This window comes from Acartia tonsa, chromosome 15, assembly GCF_053477335.1.
Source record: "Acartia tonsa isolate MP-2025a chromosome 15, ASM5347733v1, whole genome shotgun sequence".
NCBI classification, from domain to species: Eukaryota; Metazoa; Arthropoda; class Copepoda; order Calanoida; family Acartiidae; genus Acartia; species Acartia tonsa.
In genome coordinates, this window is record NC_137274.1 from 13,113,895 (window position 1) to 13,133,413 (window position 19,519).

The following is a 19,519-nucleotide window of genomic DNA, read 5'->3' on the forward strand; positions in this document are numbered from 1 at the left end:
GTATATAGAACTCTAATGAGACAGTAATCAATTTCAGGGATATAAGAACTAGGGTTGGGCCTGATATCCGGTATAACCATTTTCAATATCAGGCAGGATACCAGATATTGAAACTATCCTGATACCGGATATCCAGCTGATTTCTAATGCCGGATATCCTGTTATCTGGACGGATATCCGGTAATTTGCCGGATATAGAAAGTTTGCCAGACATCCGGCATTAGAAATTAGCCAAATATCCGGTATCCGGCCCAACCCTACTAAGAACGTTTGGACACTCAACTAAATGAACCTACCAATAAAAGGGGTAGTTTCACAAAATGGATTTAAACTTAATTTAGTGAATCGCATATTTTTTGCTAGTTAATGGGATTAACTATATTTATATGGCATATATTTGAAAGAATTTCCATTTTCTACCATGTAGTTTTAAAAATATCAAGACTTGAAAATCGTCTTTTGTGATATGCAATTTAAAGAGACGATTTTCAAATTGAAGTCTTGATATTTTAAAAACTACGTGGTAGAAAATTAAAATTCTTTCAAATATATGCCATGTAAATGTAGTTTAACCAATTAACCATGAAAAAATATGCGGTTCACTAAATTAAGTTCAAATGCCTTTCATGAAACTACCCCTTTCAATATAATTTCCCAAAGTTGTTCAACATAGTAGCAGTAATCTTATTATTTGTGTAGCTTCTCTATATTTCACTTTTTCTCTCTGTCCATAACAATATGGGGAAATTTGATTTTCTCAGCTGCTTTTCAAGATAGACTACTGATTTTTTTGTGAAGATTTCCTGTATCAATTAGCATCCAATATGTAACTTACATTTTATAAACAAATGCTCTTATGGATGTTGTTAATCATGTATAATTATTATTTAGATAGAATGATGTTGGAATAATGGAGCCTATAGAGTAAGTTGGCAAGGAAAATGACAATGGTGATAGACTTGTAAGTTTTTGTACTGAAAACAAACTTGTCATTGGTGGAACCATCTTTAAACACAAGAAGATTCATACTGCCACCTGGAGATCACCAGATCAAAGAACCTTTAATCAGATAGATCACATCTGTATATCTAGACGTTTTAAAGGTTCTCTCCTTGATGTCAGGGTTGAAAGAGGACCTGATGTTAATTCAGACCATTATCTTCTATCTTCTAAAGTTCGGCTTAGATTTAAAAAGCAGGACACAAAGCCTAACCCCAGGAAAAAGTATAATTTAACAACCCTTCAAAACTCTGAAAAGCTACAAGAGTTTAAGCTCACTCTAAAGAACAGATTTGAGTTATTGACTCTTCAAGAGGATGATGGAGTTGAAGATATTTGGCAAGGTATCAAAAAAGTTTATAATGATACTAGCCAAGAAAAATTAGGTTACAAAAAGGCTAACCAAAAGCCGTGGATCACTCAAAGATCCATTGATCTCATGGATCAAAGAAGAGAGGTAAGACAAAAGACACTCTCCAGAAACTCTCCAGAAGATAAAGACCTGTATAAGATGCTCAGCAGGGAAATCCAAAGAAGTGTCAGAATTGACAAAAAAGAACACTTGGAAAACCTTGCTATGCAAGCAGAAAATGCTGCTAATCAAAATAGAATGAAAGATGTCTATGAGATTACTAAGAGCATTGCAGGTAAAGTACACAAATCAGGATCACACATCAGGGACAAGGATGGTTCACTCCTTAAAACTGATGAAGATATTCTAAATAGATGGGCAGAGCACTTCACTGAACTGCTGAATCTTCCAGTTCCAGAGGAAGAAACTGAGATTTCACCCTCAGATGCACTTGACATTGACTGTCGAGCGCCAAATCTATTGGAAATCAAGGAGGCCATTAAAAGTTTGAAAAATAACAAAGCCGCTGGACCTGATAACATCCCAGCTGAGGTCATAAAAGCAGACCTAGATACATCTGCTGAGGCATTCCTACCTTTGATCACAAAGATATGGAATGATGAGTTATGTCCAGAGGACTGGAAGAATGGACATATCTCAATACTAGCCAAAAAGGGAGACTTGACCCAATGTGGAAACTACAGAGGGATAATGCTCCTTTCAGTACCTGGCCGTATCCTTAGTAAAATTCTTCTTAATAGAATAAAGAAGAAGGTTAATGAAAAGCTAAGACCTAATCAGGCTGGATTTAGACCAAATCGTTCCACTATTGATCAGATAACCTCTCTAAGAATCATCATAGAGCAATCCAAGGAGTGGAACTCTGAGCTTTTTGTAAACTTCATTGACTACAAAAAAGCATTTGATTCTTTAGACAGAAGATCTCTCTGGAAAATCTGCCGACACTATGGCATTCCAGAAAAGATAATCAATATCATTAAAGCTATCTATCATAAAGGAGGTGGAAACGTAATGTATAAAGGTAAACTATCAACCTTTTTTGAGATTGTAACAGGCGTCAGACAAGGATGCCTTCTTTCTCCCTTCCTTTTCCTCCTTGCCATTGACTGGATCATGAAGAACTGTGAAAGTAATGATGGCATTCGCTGGGAGCTATTTGGCAATCCCAAATATTTAGGAGATCTGGACTTTGCTGATGATATCGCTTTGTTAACAAGCAATAGAAGTCAAATGCAAAGAAGGACTAACAGGATAGCCGAAACCTCCAAGAAAATTGGACTAGAAATAAATGTTCCTAAAACCAAAATACTCAGATTAAATGCAAATTCCCAAGAACCAATTACTATTGGAGACCAAATTCTTGAGGATGTAGATTGTTTTGAGTATCTTGGAAGTAAAATTGATGAAGCTGGAGGCACTTTAACAGATGTTAAAGCTAGAATTAACAAATCTAGGACAGCCTTTGCCAGCCTGAACAAAATTTGGAATTCCAACAACATCTCCATAAAGACCAAGTTAAGACTGTTCAAGTCAAATGTTCTCTCTGTTTTGCTGTATGGGGCTGAAACTTGGTTCCTAAACACAGCAGTGGTCTCCAAGCTACAGACATATGTCAATAAATGTCTAAGGAGAATCCACAAGATCTTTTGGCCAAATAAGATCACAAATGCTGAGCTTCTAGAGCGCAGTGATATGTCAGACATTAAACTGACAATAAAACAGAGAAAATGGAGATGGCTGGGGCACACTCTAAGGAAAGGGCATGATGATATAACCAATCAAGCCTTGACTTGGAACCCCCACGTAGGAAAGAGGAAACCAGGTAGACCAAAAACAACCTGGAGGAGGGAACTCTTAAGTGAACTGAAAGAAAAGAAAATTCCATCTTTCAGCAATGCCTCAAAACGTGCCCAAAAAAAGGAAGATTGGAGAACCATTGTGCATGGCCTACGTTCTGCCGAGAACTAAAAGGCAATGATGAATGATGATGATAGAGTAAGTTTTACAGCGATTTTAAGGGATAAGGCATTGCACAATTAATTGTTGATTATCCATTCCGTAGATCAAAATCATTGGTTGAAATCTTTGTACTCTACTAGTCGGAAACCAGACAATCAAAATTGACAAAGCCCAAATAGTGGTAAAATGATCCACGTGAGGTAATAAAATGAGGGAGATGAGAGGAGAAGTGGGAAAGAAAACCTCTTAAAAAGAGATGGAGAATTTTTGACATAACTTTAACACAATTTGGGCTTTATCAGGGATCTAAAGGGATAAGACAATGGCCAATACATTGATGTACATTCCCAAAATTGCTCATTCTGTAGATTAAAACTCTTTGTTCACTCAGCTTAATTAACCAACCAATCAAAATCCATTAAAAGTCCCCAAAATTGTTTTGCCCTAGAAAACATTATTGTAAAACTTTTGGGACCTAGACGGGTTAAGGCACAATTTTTGAATAATATGAGTTTTATCCTAAATTGTGTTCCTACTTGTGGTCCAATTATAAGTATGATCCTACACTGGGCTCCTATTGGTCCAATGTTGGGTTTGATCCTGCACTGTGCTCCTATTGGTCCAATTATTAGATTAATCCTATACTTTGTTCTTATTGGTCCAATTATGGGATTGATCTGCACTGTGCTCCTATTGGTCCAATTATGGGATTATTCCTATACTGTGTTCTTATTGGTCCAATTATGGGATTGATCCTGCACTGTGCTCCTATTGGTCCAATTATTGGATTAATCCTATACTGTGTTCTTATTGGTCCAATTATGGGATTGATTCTGCACTGTGCCCTTATTGGTCCAATTATGGGATTAATCCTATACTGTGTTCCCATTTGTCCAAATTTAAAGATTGATCCTACACTGTGTTCCTATTAGTCCAACTATGGGTTTGATCCTATACTGTGTTCCCATTAGTCCAAATTTTAAGAGTGATTCTGTACGTGTTCCTATTGGTCTAATTATAGGATTGATCTTACACTGTGTTCCTATTGGTGTAAAGAAGGTGTATTAACTTTTTTACTTTTTATTTAAGATAGCTAGCCGGTTCTTTTAGTAAGTAGTAGATGTAAAATTTTTCATAGAATTCAGATATGCAATCGGTTTTTTTGTAGACCTCTTATTTTTTAAGTAATTTAAGTTTTAAAAAAAAAATTAAGTCGATTTTAAGGTACTAAAACGCAACAAAAAAAGGAAAAAAATGGCCATTATGATCAAAAATAGTAAGATCTTTAATTTGACACCTTACTTTTTGAATTTTGTCAGGTAATTATTGAAAAAATTGATTTTTTTAAACCCACGAGAATAAAAACTTTGAACTTAATTTTATCATTTCACAGGTAAAAAAAATATGGGTTCATATATACCTTTAGAATCAGAAAAATATTACGAATCCATTGTAAGCAAAATTGAAAAAAAGTAAAAAAATACAAAATGAAAAAATGGCCTATTGTATTTTGTTGTACAGGCAACACTTTTGTCATCCCCTAGTTACCCCCTCTTTACCCCCTTCCCATTTTTATTCTCAATTAAAAAAATAAGGTGATTGCCTGTATAATATAATATAATATTTTTATATAATTCCTTTTATTGTAGTTTATAAACTATATTGTAAACTTTTTATTTCAATTTTGCTTAGAATGGATTTGTAATATTTTTCTCATTCAAATTAAAGATCTTACTATTTTTGTTCATAATGGCCATTTTCTTTCTTTTTATTGTTGCATTTTAGTACCTTAAAATCGACTTAATTTTTAAAAAAAAATTAAATTACTTAAAAAATAAGAGGTCTACAAAAAAAACCGATTACATATCTGAATTCTATGAAAAATTTTACATCTACTTACTAAAAGAACCAGCTAGCTATCTTAAATAAAAAGTAAAAAAGTTAATACACCTTCTTTTAAAATTAATCTTACAATGTTCTTTTATTGGTCCAATTATGTGACTAATCCTATATTATGTTCTTATTGGCTAAAATTACTACACTATGTTCTTTTTGGTCAAAAGTAAATTGTAAATCTTCTACATTTTATTGTTTTTTTTTCTTTCAGTGGTAATGTATTTCAGCAGGTTCCATGGTTTGTCAACTCTGCTAAACAAGGTGGGTTTCGGGGATATTAAGAAATAAGACAAAGTTCTTTGATCCTTTAATGTGCTTCCATCTGTATATAAAAATATTGGTTGCAAAGTTTGGACACTGACATACTGACTCAATCAATCAATCAAGTACACAAAGTCAACTAACTCCTTCGAATACAGTAAATATTTTTTTTATTGCAGGTGCTGTCGATTTGAACACATCCTTCAATCATAACCCCAGGTGATTTTCACGGCTTTTATTCTAGATATATATCTGCAATTTTAATATGTAGATTTCTTAACTGATTCCAATCTATTTATCTATATATCAATCCATCTATCTATTCATCTCTCTATCCATTTTTCTATCCATTAATCAATTCATTAATTTTTCTATCAATCCATCTATCTATTTATCTATCTATTCATCAATCAATTCATTAATTTTCCTATTCATCCATCCATCTATACATCCATCTATCCATCCATCTATCTATCCATCTATTCATCCATCTATCCATCCATCTATCCATCCATCTATCCATCCATCTATCCATCCATCTATCCATCCATCTATCCATCCATCTATCCATCCATCTATCCATCCATCTATCCATCCATCTATCCATCCATCTATCCATCCATCTATCCATCCATCTATCCATCCATCTATCCATCCATCTATCCATCCATCTATCCATCCATCTATCCATCCATCCATCTATCCATCCATCTATCCATCCATCTATCCATCCATCTATCTATTCATCTATCCATCCATCTATCCATCCATCTATTTATACATCTATCCACCCATCTATCCATCCATCTATCCATCCATCTATCCATCCATCTATCCATCCATCTATCCATCCATCTATCCATACATCTTTCCATCCATCTATCTATCTATCTTTCCATACATCTATCCATCTATCTATCCATCCATCTATTTATTCATCTATCCATCCATCTATCCATCTATATATCCATCTATCCATTCATCTATCCATCCATCTATCCATCCATCTATCCATCCATCTATCCATCCATCTATCCATCCATCTATCCATCCATCTATCCATCCATCTATCCATCCATCTATCCATCCATCTATCCATCCATCTATCCATCCATCTATATATCCATCTATCCATCCATCTATCCATCCATCTATCCATCCATCTATCCATCCATCTATCCATCCATCTATCCATCCATCTATCCATCCATCTATCCATCCATCTATCCATCCATCTATCCATCCATCTATCCATCCATCTATCCATCCATCTATCCATCCATCTATCCATCCATCTATCCATCCATCTATCCATCCATCTATCCATCCATCTATCCATCCATCTATCCATCCATCTATCCATCCATCTATCCATCCATCTATCCATCCATTTATCCATCCATCTATCCATCCATCTATCCATTTATCCATCCATCTATCCATCCATATATTCTTCCATCCATCCATCTATCTATCCATCCATCTATCTATCTATCCATCCATCTATCCATCAAATTAACTATATATCAATCTATACATCCATTTATTTATCTATCCTTCATCAATCTATCTATCAATCTATCCATCCATTTATTTATCTATCCTTCATCAATCTATCTATCAATCTATCCATCCATCTATCTATCTATTTGTTTATATATAGTGCAAGAGAAAGCATAGTATCAGCTATAAGCAAAACATTCAGGTAATATCATTATTAAAATTTAAAATTACTATAATTGATTAAAATAAAAGTGGTTAGATGTCTGTCTGTATGTTCCCAAAGATCTGGCTAACCGCTGGACCAGTATGATCCAGAGATAAGACAGTGGAAGATAAACTGATGTACATACCAAATCTTGATAAATAAAACAAATTACTCCTTCTGCACATTAATGGTTGAAAAATTGAGACATTGTTAGTTCATGAATCAAAATTTAATAAAAATTACAGAAACCACAGAGAAGAAAATAAAATTTTGCTATTTTTCAACGTTTTCTTATTCGTTGGCTTAATAACTTTGGGGACTTTGGTTGGTTGGTTTTTTAAGTTGAGTGTCCAGTTCAACCAATAATTGTAATTTACAGGGACGGGTATTTTTGGGATGTATGTACATCAATTTATAGTATTTGTCTAATCCCTTTAGATCCCTGCGAAAATATGATTATAAAACTTTGGGTACTTGTATGATTTTTGATTTTTATCATTTTAGTTTGAACAGACAAAATAGCAATTCCAGTGATAAACAGGTAAAAATATAAACTACAACTTAGAAAATAATTTTAAAGATTTTGTTTTAGGATTTAAGAACAATGAAAAATATTTTAGTTAGATAATGTCCGATCTCCATGCTATAATAAAGTAACAGGATGTCTGACTGTTTGTCTGTCTGTTTGTGTGTACCGAAGGATCTCGCTATCCGCTGAACCGATCAGGTTCTCCTTAACAGGGTAGCTTCTCATAGGTCCTGGGAAGGTTTATAACTATTTGGGGGGAGGGTACCACAGCCCTCCAAAGAGAAATTATAAAAAATTCGCCTAGAGACTTCAATGCAACATAAAACCGGTTCTCAGCCATACTGAACAATCATGTATCAAATCGTATTAAAGACAATTTTCTACAAATAGTAAAATGAATAAGCATAAGATTAATGCTAGTTTTGATGATCCGGTCCTTTGGCCCCTCAAGGCTAACAAAACCGGAATTAACCCTTTAATTTATCATTTTTCTGCCCGCGGAAAGCTGTCTATAATACTATGCGATAAATAACTATTCTAAGCTTTTAAAAGATGCATACAAATACGTCTAAGCCTTTTTTCTTTGTGGGGGGGGGGGGGGTAGGTTATGTTTTCTTGGGTATGTCCCTCCACTTATTTTCAATTTATAAAAGAAATAAAGAAGGGGGAGGGAGAATTGATAATTTCTTAAAAAGCATTTTGTGTGAAACCTCCGCTGAAATTAATGCTATATCACTCACTAGCGGCTTCGCCCCTAGCCTCTAAGGCTTTGCCCCATGAGGTAATTTTCAAAAAAAGTTATAAAATTTTCATTTTTTGGGGGGTTGGGGGTGTCCCATTCCCCAAGAAAATAGCTTAAAACCACCACAGGATCAATTGGTTTATACCCTGAAGAGTAGAATCCGATCAGTTCAGTGGTTACCGAGGGACATACAGACGGACGGACAGACAGACAGACAGATATCGTTCTACTTTGTATTATAGATGGATATTAGGTTAAGTAAATCCCAACAGTCAACCAACCCTTTGATTGCACGATCATTGTCTGGAAGTCCTAACTCGCTGTTCATGGTAATAAATTGCGCCTGTTTATGGGCCAAGACATTCTTCATACTCTATTACTGTTAATGCCACGCAGAAAAATCATTTTAAATGTCTTTAGTCTGATGCAATGGGGTCTAGACTAGAACCTATGGAGAATGGACAATGGGCTGTTTATTACACTAGTCCCTAAAATTTCATAATAACGTTTTCTTATTCATTAGCTAACAAACATTGGGGACATTTATAAATTTTTGATTGGTTGTTTATTTAAGTTGAGTTTCAATCACTAATTTTAATTGAAAGAAAGGTTACTTTTGTGTATAATCATCGTGAATGAACATCAATTTATGGAGATCCATGATTTTGTAAAGGGATAGTTCCACAAAATGCATTTTACCTTATTTTTGTGAACCGCATATTTTTTCCAGATTGATTGGTTAAACTACATTTATATGGCATATATATGCAATATATATGTAGTTTAACCCAATAACTAGGAAAAAATATGCGGTTAACGAAATTAAGTTCAAATACATTTCGTGCAACTATCCCTTTGTTCGCAGGGTGATAGAAGTTGTATCGACAGCGCTCAGAGTAGATCAGCCTGGAGTATCAAAGATAGGGAACTGGTAAGAAAATATATATTTTTACTCAGAGTAGATTAGCCTGGAGTATCAAGGATAGGAAACTGGTAAGAATATATATATTTTACCTCAGAGTAGATTAGCCTGGAGTATCAAGGATAGGGAACTGGTAAGAATATATATATTTTACCTCAGAGTAGATTAGCCTGGATTATCAAGGATAGGGAACTGGTAAGAATATATATATTTTACCTCAGAGTAGATTAGCCTGGAGTATCAAAGATAGGGAACTGGTAAGAAAATATATATTTTTACTCAGAGTAGATTAGCCTGGAGTATCAAGGATAGGAAACTGGTAAGAATATATATATTTTACCTCAGAGTAGATTAGCCTGGAGTATCAAAGATAGGGAACTGGTAAGAAAATATATATTTTTACTCAGAGTAGATTAGCCTGGAGTATCAAGGATAGGAAACTGGTAAGAATATATATATTTTACCTCAGAGTAGATTAGCCTGGATTATCAAGGATAGGGAACTGGTAAGAATATATATATTTTACCTCAGAGTAGATTAGCCTGGAGTATCAAAGATAGGGAACTGGTAAGAATATATATATTTTACCTCAGAGTAGATTAGCCTGGAGTATCAAAGATAGGGAACTGGTAAGAAAATATATATTTTACCTCAGAGTAGATTAGCCTGGAGTATCAAAGATAGGGAACTGGTAAGAAAATATATATTTTACCTCAGAGTAGATTAGCCTGGAGTATCAAGGATAGGAAACTGGTAAGAAAATATATATTTTTACTCAGAGTAGATTAGCCTGGAGTATCAAGGATAGGAAACTGGTAAGAATATATATATTTTACCTCAGAGTAGATTAGCCTGGAGTATCAAGGATAGGGAACTGGTAAGAATATATATATTTTACCTTAGAGTAGATTAACCTGGAGTATCAAGGATAGGGAACTGGTAAGAATATATATATTTTACCTCAGAGTAGATTAGCCTGGATTATCAAGGATAGGGAACTGGTAAGAATATATATATTTTAACTCAGAGTAGATTAGCCTGGAGTATCAAGGATAGGGAACTGGTAAGAATATATATATTTTACCTCAGAGTAGATTAGCCTGGAGTATCAAGGATAGGGAACTGGTAAGAATATATATATTTTACCTCAGATTAGATTAGCCTGGAGTATCAAGGATAGGGAACTGGTAAGAATATATATATTTTACCTCAGGGATATAAAGGGATAAGACAATGACCGATAAATAGATGTACACCCCCAATGATGGCACACTAAATCACCCCTTTTGTAGATTAAAATTAGTGATTGAAACGTATGTACACTCAACTTAATAAACCAACCAATCGATAGTCAGTAAAAGTCCCCAAAGTTGTTAAGCCAATGAATAAGAAAACGTTATCAAAAAACTTTGGGGACTAGTGTAATAAACAGCCCATTGTCCCTCACTCTTAAACCTACAAGGTAGCAGCTTATAGTGCCTAATAAAAAATGATGTCATACAATACAAATGGCCTATGATAGGCCAGTATACATATGTTGTAATTGCCCAATGGTAAAATATATATTGGCCTTTCATTGATCATTTCTAATGTATGGCGTCATTTTTTGTTAGGCACTATAAGCTGCTCCCCACCCAGAGGCCCCTAAAGGCACCTTAGGTTGGAGAAGGGGGAGGGGATCCACCTCACTTTTCCAATTTAGAAAAGAAAATTTTTAAGTTGGGGGGAGGTCCTTTTTTTAGGATTTATTATTAGCTGTGTCTGTCTGTCTGTAAAGATAGATCTCGATAACCGCTCAACCGATATGGTTCTCCTTTACCATTTAGATTCTCATGGGAAAGTTTGTAATTATTTTGGGTAAGAGAAATCGCGAAAAAAATTTAATCCCCCCCCCCAACAAAAAAAAACTTTTAACTTAAAAAAAACTCAGTACCCCTAGAAGCCTCTAGGGGCATAGTCTATCAAATAGTTATATTGCTTAATACAATTTTTTAAATTTTTTTCCTGTTTAGGTTTTAGAAAAGCGAAGTTCAATTGGTATGTTTGTTTTTTATAACAGGGTTTTGATGGATGATACATTGGCCTATAAAATAATGTTCATCCCCAATTTTAATAAACAAAATTTTCCCTTCTGTAGATTACATTTAGTGGTTAAAATGTTTTGACACTCAATCTAATAAACCAACCAATCAATCGATGTTATCATCGTTTTTTTTACATTTGATGAATTTTCATATTCCCAAATTATTTTGTTGTACACAAGCGGGTTTAAATTTGAGGCGGATGCGCGGCTGCTGAGCCCTGAGGTAGATTCTTAAAAAAAAATTGCCCCACTAATCGCTTAGTGGGGCAAAAAAGCTTTCGTCAAAAATCCACCAAAATCACAATAAAAATCTACAAAAATTAAACAAAATCACAGAAGGGTTATTAACATAAGATTTTATTTAATTTTTGTAGATTTTTTATGTGATTTTGGAGGATTTTCACGAAACAATTTTGCCCCACCAAGCGATTAGTGGGGCATTTTTTTAAGAATTCACCTTTTGTAATTAAAATTATATTTCAGAAAGCAGATCATCAGCCATTGTAAAAATTGAACAAAAACAGGAAGGTAATTAAAATTATAAAAAAAGATTCTTTCTTAAAAGTACTAGATTGTTTGTGTGTACGTCTGTCTATCTGTATCCAAGGATCTCACTAACCGCTAAACTGATATGGTTCTCTTTTACAATGTAACTTTTCATAAGTCCTGGGAAGGTTTATAGCTCCAACAAAATAAAATTTTAAAAAGATTTACTTTTTTAAACTAAAATGAAAAAGGTGGGATGACTTCCACCCCTTCCCCCTTATAAAGTGCACCTGGAGGCCTCAATAAGGCAATGGGAGATAATTTAATGTACTTTTAAATTACAACAAACAAAATTGCCCCCCTATAAAGATAAAAAGATTGAGGTTTTATGATTTTATAATTTTTTTACTCTTTGGTGGTTTTCCTGAAATAAAATATCGATCATTTAAACCCCTTTCCCTTATCTATGAAAACAATGAAAATTATTTTTGCTATTCTTCATACCTACTTAGGGAAATGAACCCGTAGGGCTACCCAATACCCAATAAAACCTAACCCAAAGCAATAAACAAACAAAATGAAGGGGTTTCTGTGCTCAACAAGGCACTTTAAAGAAAAATGCCAATAATTTCAGGATATTCGATTAAATTTTAATTTTGAAGATTTAAAAAAATTCTGGACGATTTTTTTTGTTATAAATTATACATTTAGCAAAAATATTATCAAATAATATATACTCCACTATTAAGTGTGTCCATATGACTGTAATTATGGATCCCCGATGATGATAAACTGAATTACCCCTTCTGTAGATCAAAGTTAGTAGGATGGTGCAACTATTAATATTAATGACTACTCAATTTATCTATAGTAGTGTGATGTATAGTCCCTTTCTTCCTGAGTTTAAGAGCAATACATGTATTTTATAGTTTAGCTTTTAGTTCTGGTATCCACGGTTTCGGAGCAAGTCATTGCTCTGCAACAGGATACGAACATAAAGTGAATAGTAATCTTAATATTAATGTTATTATTATATGTTAACCTTGTATTGAATTAATACACTTTATAAGAATATTTAGCTGTTTGTTCTTGCTATTACTATACGTCATTTTGGCGCAGTAGTGTAGTACGAATCTATAGCTCAGATTTTCTTTTAATTGTATTATTTCTTTTCTTTTTAGTTTGTTCAGGTATTTTTTGTGTTGGAACGATGGGATTGTCCATTGAAGAGTGGAGGAAGTTGTCTCAGGAAGAGAAGGATTTGCATTTGATTAATGAGATCCATGCTCTTGGGACTAGAATTGATAATGTGACGACAGAGCTGGGTGGACGTATTGATAAGGTGGCGGCGGAGCTAGGTGGGCGTATAGCGCCGCTAGAGACGAAAATTCAAGAGTTGACGGATAATGTTGATACTAATGTTGCTGCGGTTACTGGGCTGGCTACTCGGATGGACGATTTGGAAGATCGTCTTAATAAGGTGGTGGAGCCTAGTGTTGATAATGATATCAAGACTGAGAATGTGACCGTTGTGAATGAGTTTATGACTGGTCAGCAGCGTATTCTTGATAAGATTGCCCAGCAGAATAGTTTGAATGACCAGCAGAATGGTTCGAATACCCAGCAGATTGGGTCGAATAATCAGCAGTATACCCAGCAGAATGGGTCGAATAACCAGCAGAATGGTTTAAATAACTCTATGCCGTGGCAGAGGACGGCTGGTGGATCTGGAGGATTTGGAGGATCAGAAGAGAAGCCTAAGTTGTTTGCTGGTGGTTCTCGGCCTATTTTTGGTGGTATGCAAGGAAATGAAGATAAGATCATAAAACTTTGGGAATTGTCTAGAGTTGATGCTGTGGATAATATCTATAATGGAGTTCTCATGTGGTGGCCAGCCCTTTCTGAGGTTGATGCGGAGGATTTTAATACGCTCAATTTTTTTGAGGCTGGACTGAGTGATTCGCAGGTTAGTTGGTGTAAATCTCTTGTTTATGTACCAAATAGATCTCTGTATGTTTCGCAGGGGGAGGAGAATGTGCATAGGTACAATGAAACGTGTGCTAAACTTGATGATCAGTTCAGAAAAAATGCGCCTGAATTTGCAGTTGATGATGATGTGATTTTCTTTGACGATTATTTGGAGAGATTTTGGATGACTACTAGACGTTATCATATGACTAATCATCAAGTTTGTAAGGAAATTTTGTTTGATAAATGTGTGGGTGTAAGGACCGCTTGTGGTTATACACTAAAACCTGCTGATATGGAGAATAGACAATTAACATTAAAGGGGTATTTGTGTAAGATGCGGGAGACATTTTTACCACCCGATATGAAAAATGTGTGTAAAGATGCGTATTTGAGTGTTAAGCAACATGAGAATGATAAGATTGATGCATTTTTTGATAAGATACTATCCTTCTGGAAACGTGCGTATCCAAAACCAACAGATGATATGTTTATGGATTTCTATTCTCAAGTGTGTAATGTGGTTTTATCTCCACTTTTGGCTAATCAGATGCGTCAATTTGCATTGGATTTGGAACGTGACGGACAAGTGCGAATGATAACGAAGTTTCGGACAGAGTTAATAGTTAAAGCGCAATTGATTGTTAAAGGGCTACAATTTAATCAAATTTCAGGGTCAATGGCTAGAGGATGTACAACAAACCAGATGGCTTTGGCTAAGACGATGGTTGGTGGCGTTGGTTCCAAGTCAAATCCTGTAACTATTGATCAGGTTAGTGATGAAGATAATTTGTCATTTGAAATAAATCAATGTGAAATTGATTTGGCCGATGAATTTGGTGGACCAGCTGAACTTATTCCTTTAATTGGCGCAATTCAAGGTGGATTTATTTGTTATTATTGCAACAAAAAGGGTCACATGATGAGGGATTGTTTTGATATTAGAGATAAAAAGTTGCCTAATCCTAAAGGAAAATACTTTTTGCGGTGGGGAAACAAGCCTTTTGTTCCTTATAAGACGGGGCAAAAGAGTTTTAAAAAGAATGAAAATGGTATGGATAAAAAGAAATTGGTTGGTGAAATTGAAGGAGAGGTGCAAGAAGGGGAAGACACGAAGGAAGTGGCACATGTCGATGGTTTAGGGGCAAGCGATTATGAAGACGATCTTGTAGCGGAAGTCGAGGCATGGAATAATGCTATTATAGATGACATTTTATGGTTTTAATGTTTTGAATTATTATATCATAAAACCTTATTCCATTTTCTACTTGTTACGCGGCATTGTTTTGATTTATGCGCATTGTAAATAAACAACAACAAAACAAAATTAAGGATAAAGAGTGAACGACGCAACTCTAATTTTGTGATAATTTATTTTGATGGTTTATTTTGAATTATGAAAAAATAACATATTGTTTATAAGCCTATATGAAATTATGAGATTATGTTATGATGGAAATCAAAATAATTAATTTAGTTTTGATATGTTTTGTTGAAAATAAGATAATTCATTTTTGTTTCAGACTGTTGTGAAGTCTAACAGAGATAAGAATAATAAAAAAGTGAAAATGGAAAAACGAATTAGGAATACAATTTTGTAAAATTGCTATTGAAAAATATTAAATTGAATTTTAAATTGAATTAAATTTGATAAAAATATGAAATTAGATATTTGAAAAGTATTAAATTTTGATGAAATGTGGAAAATTGTTTTTAAAGATGAGTCAGTTATTGTGATTTAAAGTATTCGATTTTAAAACAATTATATTGCGATTTAGTGATGTTGATTCAGCAAAATTTTTAATGAAGTTTAGAATTTCATGAAGCAAAATTGTTATAATGCATTAGATATAATCGTGGAGAAGTCTCTTTCTATGAAGGAAGGGAGGGGCTGTCTCTCGGAGCTGGAATGCACAAATATGGTGGAGCTGTCTCTTTTGTTGGGAGAGAAAGGGGGAGTGAACATATTTGCAACGAATATTGCACTACCTCTCAGAGTTGGTATGCGCAGATATGGGGGAGCTGTCTCTTTTGTTGGGGAGAGAGGGGGAGTGACCATATTTGCAAGGAAATTTGCACTGTCTCTCAGAGCTGGTATGCGCAATATGGGGCGGTGTATAGAGGTAGCTGAAATGAGCGTGGAGCGCGCCATGCGCAGAAAAGTTGGGCTGCGCAGAGAAGCAAAGCTGCGCAAGAAAGTGCTCTCAGGTATTGAGATATATAGTTAGTTGAATTTCGACTTTTAAACCTTTTATACATCTCAGTTTAATCTGACAATAATAGTTTTGTTAGGTAATATTTTATTGAATTTTAAAAAAAATTGAACTTACGGTATTTGGAAAGATTAATTTGTTTGGTGATTGATAATGTTTGATCATGTCATATTTCTTAATACAACTTCTTTTATTGTGTTACAAGTTATTGGTTCAGTGAAACATTTATTTATGGCATCTAAAATCATTGTATTTATTTTAGATTGGCTGAGAAGAGAGTTTTTTGGTGGTTGGGAGATACTGACATCATTATTTATTTGATGGTGAGTTGTTATGATTTCATGATTGTTACCATTTGATTACCATTATATATATTGTTGTTCGAAAAACATTCTTGTAAATTTGTTAATATCGATATTAATTCTTATGTATAGTGATTTTTCATTAATTGGCATCTAAAATTTTGTAATATTTTAGATTGGTCGATCAATATTAATTCTTATGTACAGTGATTTTCCATCGATTGGCATCTAAAATTTTGTAATATTTTAGATTGATCGGAGAGAAGTGGATTAACAGTTTGTTGAGTTTCTGTTGGCCAGAGAATTTATGTTGTTGACTGTGGATTAGGAGATATTTTTGGACATTTCTGTTGGTGAATGAAATATTGTAGGTGAGTGATTTGTTTTATTCAGTTTTTTTTTATGTTGTGGACAGATAGATAGTTATTTGATAGACCATTGGATAGTTACAACCTCATAACTGTTGGTGTGAGTTAGATAGCTGTTTTCTAAGTTTCATGAAAATTCTGAGATGGCGGCTGGAGCGGCTGAAGTTTATGTTCCAACAAAGATCGGCGGCATGGAAATCCTGACGTTAATTGATAGCGGCAATGCAAGAGGCTGCCTGATATCTCAAGTGTTGGCTAGAAAGCTTGATTGTGTGATTGAAGAAACGGATTCGAAGGCCACAGGCGTGCAGGGTTCCAACATCAAGATTGATGGTGTTGCTCGGAATGTTGAATTTCAGATTGGAGGTCACAGTTTTCAAGAAGATTGTTTTGTTATCTCTGGCATGACTGTACCTATGAATCTAGGCAGTTATTGGTTGAATAAAAATAACGTGAAGACGATATTTGCCAAAGACGGCAACAGGATTGAGATGCATGGAATCAGTGTGAAGTTAGTAGCTAAACGGAAAATTGTAGTGAAGAATTTGGTTCATACAATTTTGGAGAAGATGGAGAAAGCAAGAACTACGAAACCTGAGATTAATGTAGCTGAGTTACAAGATCAAAAATGGATTTGTTCATTGAAAAATCGAATAGAAATTCCTGCATTGAGTACAGTGGTGGTAGAAGTTTCAACTAAAGGAAATATGCCTGAAGGACAGTTATGTTATATAGCTCCAAGACAAGGTTACTGTAGCCGGAATAACTTGTTGATAAACGAAGGAATTACTGAGGTGGGAAAGAACGGTAAAATTATGACTAAAATCACGAATTTTGAAGCTGTTAAGAAATCTGTTCCTGCTGGTACTTTGGTTGGAAATTTGTTTGTGGCGGAGAAGATAGCAATGCTGCAAGAGAACAGGGTTAAAGAAGATGTGTCAACAACATTAAAGAAGATTCGTTTTATTAAAGATAAATTGAAGTTGGATAAAGTTCCGTTTTTAAAGGATAATGTTTCTTTGAAAGGAAGGATAGTTGGGTTGTTCTTAAAGAATTTCAAGGCATTATCGATTGATCCTACAGATATTGGATCTTGTACTTTGGAGGAGTATGATATTCAGTTGATTCCTGGAGCTCAACCTTTCAAGAATAGGATGATTAGACTCAATCCTCATCATGCAGAAAAACTAAAAGAACAGATTGATTTATGGTTAGAAACAGATGTGATAGAAGAATGTAATTCACCGTTTAATTCTGGAATTTTTGGTAAAGATATTCAAAGATTTGCTGGTTTCATAAATTATTATGGTTCATATTTCAAGAATTTTTCTGATATTACAGCACCATTGAACAAATTTAGAAACAGTAGTAAAATAGAATGGGATGAAAAAAGTATGGAAGCTTTTACAAAGACTAGAGAATTGTTCTGTGAAGAAATAAGTAAATCATTTCCGGATTGGAGAATGGAGGCTGAACCATTTGTGTTGGATACAGATTGGTCATCTACAGCTATGTCAGCGGTGTTAAGTCAAAAACAGAATGGACAAGAAAAGATGATATCGTGTTGGTCACGTGTTTGTTCAACTCATGAAGCCAATTATGCAGCACATAAAGGAGAATTATGTGCATTAGTAAATGCTGTTGAAAGATTTGAATGTTATTTGAGACACAAGAAGTTTATCGTGAGAACTGATTCAGCTGCACTGAAACATCTATCTACTTGGAGGCAGAACGGATATTTTGTTGGTCTCACCATAAGGTGGATAAATTTTTTATCCACCTTCAGTTATGAGGTTGTACATAGGCAGGGCAAGATGCATACTAATGTTGATATATTGTCACGTACTGCATTAAAGGATAGTAAAGATAGGATATCTAAATTATCGACTGACGAACAAGGAGAGTTAATATTGGATACTGTATATCAATTGGAAGATCCTAAATTATGTCTTATTGCAGGGATTGGAGCAGAGACGGCCAGTCAAATATCATCCAGATTGAAGGCGAGAGAATTTAGTCGTAGCCTGGAGAAGGATCCTGTTTTAGTTGAGGTGAGGAAATTTATTGTAAATAATGTCAAACCTACGTCCAGAGAATTGTCTCAAATGCCTTATCGTGGTAAACAAATATTAAGATTTTTTGAACATCTGAGTTATAAGGATGGTTTAATTATCCTGACTTCACCTATGCGGCTTCAGAAAGAATTTCAATTTATTGAACGGGTAGTGGTACCTATTGGAATGTACAATAAAGTTTTTTTGTTAGCTCATGCAGATGTTACAGCGGGACATAGGGGTTATTTGGAAACTTTGAGCAGGATTAATCGTCACTTCATTTTTCCCTATGTATCTAAATATGTAGCGGCGGCAGTTGCAAATTGTGTCATTTGTTTGAATAGACGTAAAAAACCTAAGCATAATCATAATATAGAATTTTCTCCTTTGGCTGGGGAAGCTATGGCAGAGTTGGCCATAGACGCTTTAGGTCCTTTGAATGAGTGTGAATATAATGGAGTCATTTGTAAGCACATTTTAATAGTAGTTGACAGTTGTACTAGATATGTGTGGTTGTTTGCTATTGAGGATGTTAAAGCTGAAACAATTATTGAATGTCTGAAATTTAATTTATTTTCTGTTTGGGGACTCTGCGAGCGAATTAGGACTGACAATGCACAAAGCTTCAAATCAAAAGTTTTTAGGGAAGTTTGTTT

The 19,519-nt window shown here is 34.5% G+C and overlaps 1 protein-coding gene across 3 annotated transcripts in view; it reads left to right on the forward strand.

The window, feature by feature from the left end:
* Window positions 1-866: 866 nt before the first annotated feature.
* Window positions 867-19,519, forward strand: part of LOC145306810 (ninjurin-1-like) — a 28,548-nt gene continuing 9,895 nt past the window's right edge. For 2 of the 3 annotated variants that reach the window (XM_080149104.1, XM_080149105.1), the window contains exons 1-8: window positions 867-924; window positions 5,439-5,488; window positions 5,668-5,707; window positions 7,152-7,193; window positions 7,701-7,737; window positions 9,333-9,398; window positions 11,402-11,426; window positions 11,956-12,000. In XM_080149104.1, coding sequence (XP_080005230.1) covers window positions 911-924; window positions 5,439-5,488; window positions 5,668-5,707; window positions 7,152-7,193; window positions 7,701-7,737; window positions 9,333-9,398; window positions 11,402-11,426; window positions 11,956-12,000 — 319 coding nt within the window. In that variant the 5' untranslated portion in view covers window positions 867-910. The remainder of the gene's footprint in view (window positions 925-5,438; window positions 5,489-5,667; window positions 5,708-7,151; window positions 7,194-7,700; window positions 7,738-9,332; window positions 9,399-11,401; window positions 11,427-11,955; window positions 12,001-19,519) is intronic. The other variant, XM_080149106.1, reaches the window with a different exon arrangement.